At 36.9% G+C, this 14,093-nt stretch overlaps 1 protein-coding gene across 1 annotated transcript; it reads right to left on the reverse strand.

The window, feature by feature from the left end:
- Positions 1 to 6,401: 6,401 nt before the first annotated feature.
- LOC130934043 (uncharacterized) lies at positions 6,402 to 7,520 on the reverse strand. Its single transcript, XM_057863634.1, has one exon. It carries the CDS (start codon positions 7,518 to 7,520, stop codon positions 6,402 to 6,404), a length of 1,119 nt encoding a protein of 372 aa, XP_057719617.1.
- Positions 7,521 to 14,093: the final 6,573 nt, after the last annotated feature.

Here is a 14,093-nt window from a genome sequence, read left to right on the forward strand (position 1 = left end):
ATCATGCTTTCCAAGATTTGTTTTTCTTCTAACAATCAACAATTATTCAATGCATGCATACATGTATCATGAGGTCTTTTCTTTAGGTTGTAATGGGGCTAGGGTCAAGGTAGGATCATATATGGCTAGTGGACTTAGGATTTGAATCTTTGATTAACTTAAACTTTCCCACCTAACCTATATAATGACCTACATAATTAAGTACTAATCTAACTACCCATTCCTCACTTTTTCACATACTCATGCATTTTCTTTTCATTTCACAACACTTATGCATTGATTCTTATTGAGCTTCACTTTGGGGCATTTTGTCCCCTTTATTGCTCTTTTTTTTTCTTTCTTTTTCTATATACATTTTTTTCTTTTCTTTTCTTTTTTTCTTTTTCACTTTTATTTCTTTTTCTTTTTATTTTTCTTTTTCTTTCAAACTATACACAAGAACATCAATGCATAAGGTCTATACATTTAATCAATACATGAGTATGTACCAATTCCCCAATATAAAAATACAAAACACAAACACCCTTTTATCCCAACCAATGTCCCAAAGTTTTCCCACTCTTGGATGACACTCACACTCACTAGCCTAAGCCAATCAAAGATCCAAATAAAGGACATTCATTGTTTTCCACTTTAAGGCTTGTAATGTGCTAAAATAAGAATAAGTGGGTTAAGCGTAGGCTCAAAGTTGGCTAACAAAGGAAAGTAAAAGGTAAGGCTATCTGGATAAGTGAGCTAATGAAATGATGGCCTCAATCATATAAATGCATGAATACAAGGAATAATGGGACATATAAATTCAAACAAATCAAAGATTACAATCATAGAAAGAGAACAATTACACGCAAGAAGGAAAATAAGTGGTTATAAGATGTAACCACACCATTAAGCTCAAATCTCACAAGCTTGTGTTCTTAACTCAAAAATCATGTTCCAAAATACATTCTTTCAGGCAAGTTCAACAAAAAATTTGTTTTAATTGGTAGGGTGCCCTAAAATAGTTTCTCAGAAGAGAATTCATCACTTTAACCAAGTAGTCCTAATAAGAAAGAAGTAGTAAAAATATGTATAAATTCTAACTAAAATGCAACCTATCATGCAAATGTAATTGGTGTTGAAGAAGAAAATTGTTACCCATGGAGATCGGTCGACGACCTCCCCACACTTGAAGATTGCACCGTCCTCGGTGCGTGCAAAGAAGAGCAAGGTGGATGGGTTGCTATAATTGATGAGCTTCTTCAAAGGGTTGTGCGGATGACTTGTTCGTTGCCCCATTTAAAAGCTTTTCCGTTTCCTCCTTTCTTGGTGGCCAGCCTAAAAGGAGAGAAAAAGAAAGAAAATTAAGCCTACAATAAAGATATCAAAGTAAATAGAACATAGGCGGGGGCTAATGCCGAATAAGAGTATGATTCTCTACTACATGGTAGCTACAACATGTGAGTGAGAAATCAATATAAGCAAAAGGCATATCAACTGATACTTGATGCAAGAGTAAAGTTAAAGCATGGAGAGTATATTGAGCATCAAGATCAAATAAGAATTGACACAAACAAGATTAGTGATATGAATGAAAGCATTTGATTCTATCCTAACTCAATGATGAAGCGGTACAAGAAAAAAACAAAGGGTAATGAATTAGGAATGACTAAAGCACTAATCTTGTGTGTTGACAAATATTACAATTAATGTAACAAGTCATGAAGCACCAAAACAAATGCAAGAAATTCTCAACAATTGAGTGAGAGAATTCAACACCATTATTAAAATGAGAAATTTAGAAAATAAAATGAGAACAAATTATAGAAACAAAATTAAAATGCAAAGAATAAAAGTATGCAAATGTAATAGACAAAAGAAAATGGAAGAAGAGAAAAAAATTTTTTTTTTATATTTTTAATTTTTTTAGTATTTTATTTATTTATTTATTTATTTATTTATTATTATATTTTTTTTATTATTAAAATTTTTTTTCTTTTTCTTTTTTTTATTTATATTAAAAGAGAAAAGAAAAAAAAATCTTTCAAGAGAGGAAGAAGAAAAAAAATGAGAAAGAAAGAAGAAGAGAAGAGGAAAGAAGGAGAAAGGAGGAAGGAGAAAAGCAGGGTGCAAATCCGCGCGCGCGCACAGCGCGCTCACGCGTGGATGCAGCAGGGACGATCTGCGCGCGCGCGCACAGCGCGCTTACGCATGGATGAGCTTGTGCTCCCAGCACAATGCTGGCACAACGCGCGCACAACTCTCTGGTTTTTGTACCAGAAGTTGTGGAAGTGCAATGTGCGCGCGCGCGCACAGCGTGCTAGCGCGCCGATGGCCGTTTTTTTTTTTTTTTTGCTAAAAAATAGAAAAAAAAAGTGCCCAAGAGCTCCCTATAATGTCCAAAACTCTTCTTTATTCAATCAAATATCAAATAATTCACAAAAAATGCAATTTGATTTTAGGATTTATTCATCTACTACTAATGAATACAACATACTAACAACCAATCTTTACTAACAAAGCAATATGAAATGAAAATCTACCTACAATGGCAAATCAAATCACTTATTAAACAAAACTAAAAGAGGATGGAAAGAGTTTACCATGGTGGGGTGTCTCCCACCTAGCACTTTTATTTCAAGTCCTTAAGTTGGACATGTTGGGAGACTCTTTGTCATGGTGGCTTGTGCTTGTACTCATCCTCGAATCTCCAAGAATCTTTGCTTCTCAATTGGTTGACAGAATTTCCAACCATCTTCATCAAGCTTGGGCAAAGTTCTACCCAAGATATGAGTCCCCATAGTTGGTCTTCACATAGCGAACCGAGATCCCATATCTTGTTTTCGCACCCGTCTTCGATTCGGTCTTCATACTCTTTCTTTCCGGGTGGTTGACATATAGAATTCTCTTTAACATACCAAGCCTTCCGTCGAGACCCTTGTAAAGTGGCATTCTTCCAATCATCGTTCCTATACCTTGAAGCTTTGACCTTAATGAGCCTAATTCCTAACTTGCAACCACTACACAACTCATTCTTGCTTTTAATTCCACAAAGAGCTCTAAGTTGTCCATCCGTGTCAATCAAACCATATTCAAGCGAGAAAGTAAAGCTTATGGATAATAATTTTACCCACTTGAATATTGTGTTGGATAGTGACTCGGGAAGGGAGACTTCCCCACACTTGGTCAATACAGGTTGATTTCCTTGTGCTCTTCTTTGTGTATTTCCACCTCTTGACAAATTTCTTCACTTTCAACCTTTTCCCTTTTATCACTTGACTTGGTGTTGTCTTCAAGAACTTCGGTTTCTTGCCCAGTGGGAGGTGATTCAATTTTGGATATGAATTCATTGATGAGTAAATCCATGTCTTGATCAACCTCTTCATATTCTTCAATTTCAATATACACCATGCCAACTTTTTCCTCTTGGTAGCCCTCTTTCAATTCACTCTCTTTTTCGTTGCTCACCAAGGGTATGGGAGGTTGTGCACATTCTTTTATAAATTTGACTTCATGTCCAATGGGAGAGGATTCGATTGTAGATAGAAATTCATCCATGATTGAATCCATCTCTTGATAAACCTCTTCCAAGTCTCCAATGATGATATGCCTTGGAGGTTGCGCACCCTCTTCAACATCAATATCAAGCTTCTTGGAAGAGTGCTCCATGATGCTACATTCCCTTGGACTTTCAACATCTCCTAAATCTTCAACCACCTCTTCCTTTTCTCCAATGATCATAGGCTCCTCTAATTGCTCTAACACAAAGTGGCCTCCCTTATTTTCCACCGGGTTTTCCAATCTCTCCTTCATGCTATGATCTTCAATGGATTCTTCACATGTGGCCACGGAAGCGCCTTGAGTGTTTAAACATTTGTAGGCTAAAGTATGCACTACCTTGGTCAAGTTAGTCACAAACTCTAAGGTGTTCCTTTGCATATCCACTTGTCCTTGAAGTAGCAAGGTAAGAGAATCATCTATTGGGGCTTGGGGTGGATAAGAGGATTCATCATTTTGGGGAGAGGATTCATAGTAGGAAGGTGGTTTTTCTTGGTAAGGGTATGGAGATGGTGAGTGTTGAGGTGGTTCATGGTAGTAATCTTGATAGAGTTGTGGTGGTTTTAAAGGTTCTTGCTCATAATGGTCATAAGAGTATGGTATGGGTGATTGGTCATATGATGGATAAGGGTCACATAAAGGTACTTGGTAGAAAGGGGCTTGTGAGTATGGTTGAGCATCATGTTGAGGATAAGATTCATAGGCATATGGTGGTGGTTGATTGTCATAAAAGGAGTCACCATAACCATTGAATTGACATGCATTAGGATGAGAATTATACCTATAAGTGTCCGGAGGTTGATGCCAATAGGAGTGATCAATTCCTTGAGGCTCCTCCCATCTTGGAGTGTTCCATCCTTGGTACATGTTAGCATTGAAGTTCACATTCCCTACAACACAATTAGAGCCAAACTCATAGCCAAAGTGAGAATTCATTATGGAAAAACAAAATAAAACTAACAAAATCTAGTAAACAAGCAAAAGACAAACTATTTACACTATTCACATATGTACAATAACCAATAACATAACACCATTGCAAATCCCCGGCAACGGCGCCATTTTGATGAACAAATTTTTGACGGTTTAGAATTCACAAATGAATTCTCGTTGAAGTATAGTCTCTAAACCAACAATAATCCTTTCATGCAAAAATTTGTTTGTCACAAGTACAAACCCCTAAAATCTATAAACCGAAGTATTTAAACCTCGGGTCGTTCTCCCTAGGATTTACAATAAAGTGTCTTGTTATTGGTTGTGAGTTATTTTGGGGTTTTGATATGAAGCATGAAAGATAAATGGCAAGAAAGTAAACTAATGGCTAAAAAGGTCTTGGCAGGGTTGGTGGTCAAGGATCTCTCTCCTAATCACTAACCACAATATGAGAATTGGCAAGGATTAATCTCATTAAATCATCCTCTAACTAGTAGTAAAGGAAAGTCAAATGAGCTATATCAATCCTAGTCCATAAGTCCTAACTCTCCACTAATTCAATTAGTGAGAACTAGAGTCAATGGATCCCAATCATCAATTACTTGGACATTAGTAACTCAAGAGTTCCTAAGTTACCTTTTCAAGCCAAGAACATAAAATTCTACTCTAAAATCCAACCAAGCATTTCATCAAACACTTGGAAGGCACAAAAGAAAAGCATAGTAAATTGACAACAAGAATGAAATCTAACAACAATTATTGAAAGGAATTAACAACAACAATTAAAAGAAACACATTTATTATGAATTACCTTGATTGAATTGAAAGAGAATAGAGGAAACAAAAGTAGATCTACATCAAAACACAAGAACAACATAAAGGAAATTACAACAAAAGAATAGAGGAAGATGAATGTAACAACAAAGAATTGAAAGGTAGAAGTAGAAGAAAGCAAAGATTAAAACCTAGATCTAAGAACTAAACCTAATCCTAATCCTAATTCTAGAGAGAAGTGAGAGCTTCTCTCTCTAGAAACTAACTCTAACAACTAAACTATGACTAATGATTAAAAGTATGTTGATTCCTCTTCAATCCTTGGCTTAAATAGCATCAGAAATGAGTTGGATTGAGCCCACAAGGCTTCTAAAATTGCTGGCCACGTGTTGCATTAAGTGGGTCATGTGCCACCATCGGCGCGTCCACGTACCGTGCGCGTGCGCGCCTCTATGCACGATGCAACTATGGCAAATCTTATATCGTTTCGAAGCCCCGGATGTTAGCTTTCCAACCCAACTAGAACCGCATCATTTGGACCTCTGTAGCTCATGTTATGGTCGTTTAAGTGCGGAGAGGTCGGCTTGACAGCTTTCCGGTTCTTTCATTTCTTCATAAGTTCTCCAACTTTTCATGCTTTCTTTCTTCATTCCCTTGATCCAATCTTTGCCTTCTAACTCTGAAATCACTTAGCAAATATATCAAGGCATCTACTAGAATCAAGGTGAATTAAATTTAGCTATTTTGAGTCCTAAAAAGCATGTTTTCACTCTTAAGCACAATTAAAGGAGAATATACAAAACCATGCTATTTCATTGCATAAATGTGGGTAAAAGGTTATAAAATCTCCTAAATCAAGCATACGATAAGCTCTACAAATGGGGTTTATCAGGGATTCAAACTCCTTTTAAGTTGTCGAATAGGCTTGGCTCCTTCTTCGAGAAAAATGCAGTGTTCAGAAACTTGAGGACCTATGCCCACTATGTCCGCCAAGCTCCACCCAATAGCCTTTTTGTTTCTCCTCAAGATATGAAGCATTTTCTCCTCTTGTTCGGAGGTAAGCTCCTTTGCAATAATCACCGGGAGCTTTTGGTTTTCTTCAAGATAGGCATATTTTAGATGGGGTGGAAATGGTTTCAAATCTAAGCCTTGTTCATGATTCAGCACTTGATCATCCAGTAACATTGGAGGTGCAAGGTATCCTCTTCACATTCATGGGAGTTCCCTACACTTGGACTTTGAATCATACTCTTCTCATCACAGCCATTATGGTGGACTTCAGCCACAATATTATCAATCAAATCACACCGGAAAATAGAATGGTCCTCCGATGGATGCCTCATGGCTTCATCAAGACTAAAGCTCATAGCTCTTTCATCAATCTCAAAAGAATAGATACCCAAAAAAGTATCCAATTTAAATCGGGAGGTCTTCAAAAATGGCTTTCCAAGCAAGATAGATGATGTCCTTCCGACGTCACTAGGGGGCATCTCAAGAATATGGAAATCAATCGGGAAGACCAACCCCTTTATGCTCACTGAAACATCCTCCGCAATGCCAACCATAGAAATTATGCTTTGATCCGCTAAAGCAAACTGGGCCGCCGACCGTTTCAATGGTGGAAGCTTCAATATCTCATAAACAGATAAAGGAAAAATGCTCACACAAGCACCTAGATCACACATGCAATCAACAAAATGTACTTCATCTATTGTGCAAGTGACTAGACAAGGACCGGGATCACCACATTTCTCCGGTATAGCACCCATCAAAGCGGAAATTGAGCATTCCAATAGAAAAATTTCTAAATCTTGGATTTTTTCCTTGTTTATACACAAATCTTTTAGAAACTTCGCATATTTAGGGACTTGGCGAATAGCATCAAAAAGGGGAATAGTTACCTTAACCTTTTTGAATATCTCCACCAACTTAGGATCTAGCTCTACTTGCTTCTTGGTCTTCCTTGCCAATGTAGGAAATGGGATTGGAGTGGCCTCTTCCAAGATATTTCCATCCATAGAAACTCCGTCCCTAATTTGAGCAACTTCTTCTTCAACTCTCTCTTGTACCTCATCCTCCTCTTCGACTTCTTCTACCTCAACCACATCCTTGTCTTGAGTGACTTCCCTTGGGCTTGGCTCCTCGAGACTCCTTTCTTGCAATTTAGTGCCAGACCTCAATGTGATGGCATTGATGCCACCCTTGAGGATGGGTAAAGGTTGAGAAGGTAGTGCACTAGATCTTGAAGGTTGAGTAGTAAAGGTAAAGGGCGGTTCCATACGGGTTAAAAGAGCTTGGATGGTAAAGGTAAGTCCAGTAAGACTAGAGGCAAGTGTGGTTTGAAGCTCTTTTTGTCCTTGAAGAATAGAACGGAGTGTTTCATCTTGGTTGGAAGAAGGAGAAGGATAGGTGATTTGGGGGACTTGTGGTTGGTTGGGTTGAGGTGCTTACCTTTGGTGGGGTGGTTGGTAGGTTTGATATGTTTTTCCTTGGTTTTGTTGTGGGTATGGAGGGTTTTGTTGGTACCGTTTTGTTGGTGGTTATTATTCCACCTTTGGTTCCCACCATTGTTTCTACCTCCTTGGTTGTAGTTGTCCCTCCATCCTTGGTTGGAGTTGTCTTGCCAACCTTGATTGTAGTTACCCCTTTGATTATAGTTGCCTCCTTGTTGATGATACCCTTGGTTTGGACGGTTGTAATAGGTGTTGGTATCCGCTAAAGTATTATCCTCTAGAAGACTTGGACACTCATCGGTATAATGAGAGTAACAAGAGCAAATTCTGCACACTCATTGGGGGACCAATTGTTGACATTGTTGTTGTTGAGGAGGTGGAGATTGTTGTTGACTGAGTTGGAGTTGCTTGAGAATATTGGTTATCTTTCCCAAGGTCTTGGTAAGGGCGGCCGTCTCACTACTAGAGGAAACTTCATTTATTGCTCTTGGATGATTATTCCTTTGTCTAGCATGTTTGGTGGATTCGGCCAAATTGGTGATAAGTTGCCATGCTTCCTCCGCCGTTCTATACTTTGTCAAGGAACCATTACTTGAAGCATCCAAAAGGATCTTATCTTGAGATTTCATTCCTTGGCAAAAGTAGCTAATCAACACTAGAGTGTCAATCATGTGATGAAGGCATGAGTTAAGAAGCTTCTGAAAACATTTCCAATACTCATAGAGAGTTTCCAATTCACCTTGGACTATGCATTAAATTTCTTTCCTCAACCTATCCGTCACTTCCGAAGGAAAGAACTTGTCTAAGAACTCCCTTCAAGCAAATCCCAATCATCAACAATCTCATCGGGCAAAGTGTAGAACCACTCCTTAGCTCTTCCCTCAAGAGAGAATGGGAGGCAAACAACCAAATAGCTACCTCATTAGAACCCTCCCGCCTAGTTGTTGAACATATACCTTGAAAGTCTCTAAGGTGTCTAATAGGATCTTGAGTGGGAAGCCTATGGAACTTGGGTAGAAGATTAATCAAGGTGGTTTTCAGCTCAAAATTAGCATTTAAATCCGGATGATGCACTTGAAGCGGTTGAAGAACAAAATCCAGAGCACCGGCTTCCTTAAGAGTGACTCTCCTTGGAGCGGCCATAGTATCGGTACCTAAGTTAATGGAAGAGGAATTAGTAGTATCAATGGAAGAGTAGATAGTTCCTTCCTCAAATGACGCTTCAGATTCAACCTCGGATATGGTTGGTGAATTAGTAGGAAACCTTTCACCACCTCCAAAGGCTAACCGTCTCCGAGCTTGCCTAAGGTGTGAGATAGTTATCTCAATTTCCGGATCAAAAGGAGCTAGGCTCGGATCCGGTAATGAACGCGTCATTCAATGAAGTAGATATGGAGCTCATGATAACAATATGCACTAAACGAAAAGTAAGTAACAATTAAACTAGCAAACAATCAAGAAAGATGCAAATATTCACATATCAACATATTTACACTAACCAATAACATGGCACACATATGCAACTCCCCGGCAATGGCACCAATATTTTATTCATGATATTTTGTCGGTATATAATTTATCAATAAAATTCCGTCGTGAGTATAGTCTAAACCAACAAGCTATCCCGTACCAAATTTAGAAAACGTGTCACCACAATTCAAAATCAATAACCGGGAGTAGAATCCTGAGTCGATCTCCCTAGGAGTTGCCCTAAGATGCACATCATTAGTTAGGAGTTCTCTTGGTATTTTGAAGTTGCATACAAGAAAAGTAAATAAACATAAATTGAATCAATGAGTAATTAACAATTGGAATAAGAGAACCAAGAAAATGAACTAATAAAGGTGGATAACAATCAATCAATGTAAAATCCTTGGCTAGGGGTGAGAATTGGAAGTCCTATCCTTATAATATCCATCAATTGTGATAAGAATTGACTAGTTCTCCACTTAGTTAACCTCTAACTATGAAGAAAAGTCAAGTGGGGATAATCAATTTGAGTCCACAAGTCCTAGTCAAATCCTAAGGAAATCAACAAAGGACATTGACAATTAGAGTGTCTCCAATTGCCCAACCCCCAAGCCAAGAGTAAAAAATCTACTCCATGACTATGGTTGGCATTTCTTCAAACACTTGGTGAACAAAAGTGAAAGACAATGTGAAATTGAGAAGAAAATTCAAATCAAGGTTAACTACTACAAACAACTAACAACAAGCAAGCAATTAACAACAATGAACATGAAATTCCTCAATGCATTAATAGAAATCAATGTAACAAGATCCAAATCCGGGATCCAAAATAACTAAGGTAACAAGAACACTAAATGAGAGTAGGAGAATTAAATCTACAAATTAAAGCAATGTAAAATTGAATTAAAAACATATCTAACCAAAGGATCTAAGTGAAATTGAAATTGACAAAGGCAAAACCTAGAGAGAAGTGAGAGTTTCTCTCTCTAGAAACATAAACTCCAAAACTAGCTAATAATCCTCTAATATGTCAATCCCCCCTTTAATCCTTGGTTCTTTGGGTCTTTTCCCTCCAGAATTCAGCTCTAATTGGGCCTGGAGCTCTCCTGAAATTGCTAGTCACGATTTCACTAATGAAGTCACTAATTAACCATAAGCAAGCAACATATAAGTTATTTACACTTCCACATATTTACAATAGCCAATAACAAGCACCATTACAACTCCCTGGCAACGGTGCCAAATTTGATAAGAGAACTATTGCATGTTTTGGAATCAATCATCAAAACAAGCACCAATTCGTTGGTAGCATAGTCCAAACCAACAATGAATTCTCTTAATCAAATGTTTACAAATTCTAATTAACCGAGAGTATTTAAACCTCATGTCATTCTCCCTAGGAGTTGCAATGAAATGTACAATTATTGGCTATGGAAGAGAGCATGGGGGATCGGGAATGCAAGCAAGAGAATAAGGAATGTAAATAGCAAGAAAGCAAGTAAACATGCAAGAAATGTAAATGGCAACTCTTGGCAAGAATTAGGGCATTTAGATTTTCTATCCTAGTTGTGGACCACAAACATGGCAATTGTATGGAATCAATCCAAACTAGTCAATCCTCCTTGAGAATTAGTCAAAAGAGTGTAATTGATCTCAATCCATAAGTCCTAGTCAACTCACTAATTAACTTAGTGAAAGACTAGCGTCAATGGAAACCAAACCAATCAACTATTCTCACACAATGCGGAATGGACATCCATAACTCAATTCCACTTAAACATCCAATTAATAAATCAAAAGTGCGAAGACTAAACATGCAAGAAATTGAATGAAAGCAAGTAAAAGTCAAAGCAATAAAACTTCAAATGCAAGAAACCTCTTGGCAAGTAATTGAGAACTAAGGCTACCTATCCTAGTCATTGACCACAAACATATGATGATTATGAAGAGTTAATCCTATTTAGTCAACCTTACATCGAAGATAAGTCAAATAGGCATAGTTAATTTCAACCCCTAAGTCCTATGTCAACACTAGGGGTCACATAGAGTCAAGGGAAACCAAATTAACTAACTAATCTAATATATCAAACAAGAATAGACATCAATGACTCAAGAGACACCAAAGTCAACAATTTCAAGTCAAGAGTGTAGAAAAACTAAGTAAAAACTAAGCCAAGCATTTTATCAAACAATTGGTGTGCATGAAAATAGAATAATATTAAATTGCATTAAAATAAATTCTAAAGCTACCTAAAGCAAGAAAATCATAACAACAACTAAAGAGAGCAATAAATGAACATAAAACATAAATTGAATTATTTGAAAATAAAATTAACAAATAGTGTGCATAAACATGAAAATGACAAAATAAAGGAAATAGCAAGAGAAATGAAGAAGAACAAAGATGAAATAACAATAAATGACAAGGAAAAGTAATGAAAACAAGAATTAAAAGTAGAAATTGCAAGAAATTAAACTAAGAAACACTAATTCTAGAGAGAGGGGGAGCTTCTCTCTCTAGAGAGCTATACTAAAACATGATAAAAGCTAAACCTAATTGCCCCTCTCATTCCTCTTAACTTTGGCCTTAAATAGCTTCAGAAAATGAGTTGGACTGGGATTTGGAGGCCCAGAATTCGCCCCCAGCGATTTGCATTAATGACCTCACGCATATGCACACGTGCGTACGCACGACCTAGTGTGCGTACGCACAGTTGCGCAGAATTCCCATCGTGCGTACGTACGACATTTGGTGCTTACGTATCCTTGCTCGAAGCCACCGTTGTGCGTACGCACGCATCACTGTGCATACGCACCTTTGCAGCAGCTTCCAAACATCATTTTCTTCATGATTTCTCCCTTTTGCATGCTTTTCTCTTCACTTCTTCCATCTCATACTTGCCTTGAAAACCTGAAATCACTTAACAAATATATCAAGGCACCAAATGGGATTAAAGTGAATTAATTTTAGCTAATTTAAGGCCTAAAAAGTATGTTTTCACAATTAAGCACAAATTAGGAGGAAATCTCAAAAGCATGCTATTTAGATGAATAAATATGGGTTTATATAATGAAATCCATTCAAATCAAACCAAAATATATCATCAAATATGGACTCATCAATTCTCCCACACTTAAATAATAGCATTCCCTCATGCTAAACCAACCAAAGGATGAATGAAGGGGTAAATGATTTATTAAATGCAACTACTTATATGCATGCAACTATACTAAATGCTAGCTATCTATAGCTATACTATAATTCCTATTGAGTTTGGCAAAAAACAAATAAGAGAATCTCAATCAATCCAAAGTAGAAGCTTAGGGCCAAGACAAGAGATCAATGCAATATGCTCAATGTCCAAAGATTTAATTTGAGATTTTTCAAATTAAGTTCAACAACTTGCAAAAAGACATAAGATAAGTTATGGAATCATAGAATTGAGCAATTGAACCCCTCACCAGATGTATTTACACTCTAATCGCTCAGTGTTTAGGGCTTAATCACTCAATTTCTCCTTTAATCATGTTTCTCAAAGATTTGTAATAAATCTAACAATCAACTAATATTTGATGTATGAATGCAAATATCATGAGGACTTTTGAGGGTTGTAATAGGGCTAGGGTAAGGGTAGGATTAATATGGTTAAGTGGGCTTATAGATTGGATCTTTGATTAGCTCAAGTATCCCACTTAATCCTATATCATCATATACAATTCAAAACTAACCTAACTACCCATTCTTCACTTTTTCACATACTCATGCATTCTCTTTTTGATCATCACACATATGCATTGATTCTTATTGACTTCACTTTGGGGTATTTTGTCCCCTTTATATTACCTTTTTTTCTTTTATTTATCTTTCTCATTTTTTTAAACTAAAATATATACAATAACATTAATGCATATGGTTTAACATAATTCATACATGAGTAGGTACCCAATTCCCAATATTTTGACAAAAAATGTAAAAATACCCTTTTATCCCAACCGATGTTCCCAAACTTCCCAAACTTAAATGATAAACACACTCACTAGCCTAAGCTAATCAATGATCCAAACAAGGGACATTTATTGTTTTTCGCTTAAGGCTTATGATGTGCTAAAATTAAGAACAAATGGGTTTAGCATAGGCTCAAAGTTGGTTAACAATGGAAGATAAAGGGTAGGCTATTTGAGTAAGTGAGCTATATGAAACGATGACCTCAATCATATATATGCATTCATACACAAAAAAATGGACATATAGAATCATGCAAATTAAAGATCACAATCATAAAAGGAGTTTATCATACAGGAACAAACTTTATGGTTGAAGATGTGCAACCATACAATTAAAGCTCAAATCTCACAAGGTATGTTGTTCTAGCTCTTTTCTATGTTCAATGAAAAATAATTCAAGCAAGTTTGAAAAACAATTTCTCAATTCAATCAATGCCCTAAAAGGGATTTCATGAAATTTTCTTGTTATTTTTACCAAAATTATTCAATCTAACATGCAAAATGCAAATATTTACTACCCTAATACAACAAGCATTAAAGAAATATTTACAAACAAACCAAACCAAACAAAGTGCAAATAAGACAAAAATTGCAAAAATTGAAGAAGAAGAGCAAAAGAAAGTATTGCAAAGTGTCTAAGAAGAGAATTTTACCCCCCTCGAAGTTGCCGATCCTCCCCCACACTTAAATTGTGTACGGTCCTCCATGCATTCACATGATCCGGGAATGAGGTGGTGTGAGGCTCCACCTTCAGCTGGTGGGTCCGGGGGCTCTGGTTGCTGTGTAAATAAATAACAATTGAGGAAAAGTAAGATGAGTGTGGTGTGATGAAAGGCAATGTGTGCATTCTATGTGCGCGCGGTTTAGAACATACACATTGGCCCGGTAAAAATAGAAACCACATAAGCAAAAGAATTAGCACAG

The sequence above is a fragment of the Arachis stenosperma genome, chromosome 6 (genome assembly GCF_014773155.1).
Source record: "Arachis stenosperma cultivar V10309 chromosome 6, arast.V10309.gnm1.PFL2, whole genome shotgun sequence".
Taxonomy (NCBI): Eukaryota; Viridiplantae; Streptophyta; class Magnoliopsida; order Fabales; family Fabaceae; genus Arachis; species Arachis stenosperma.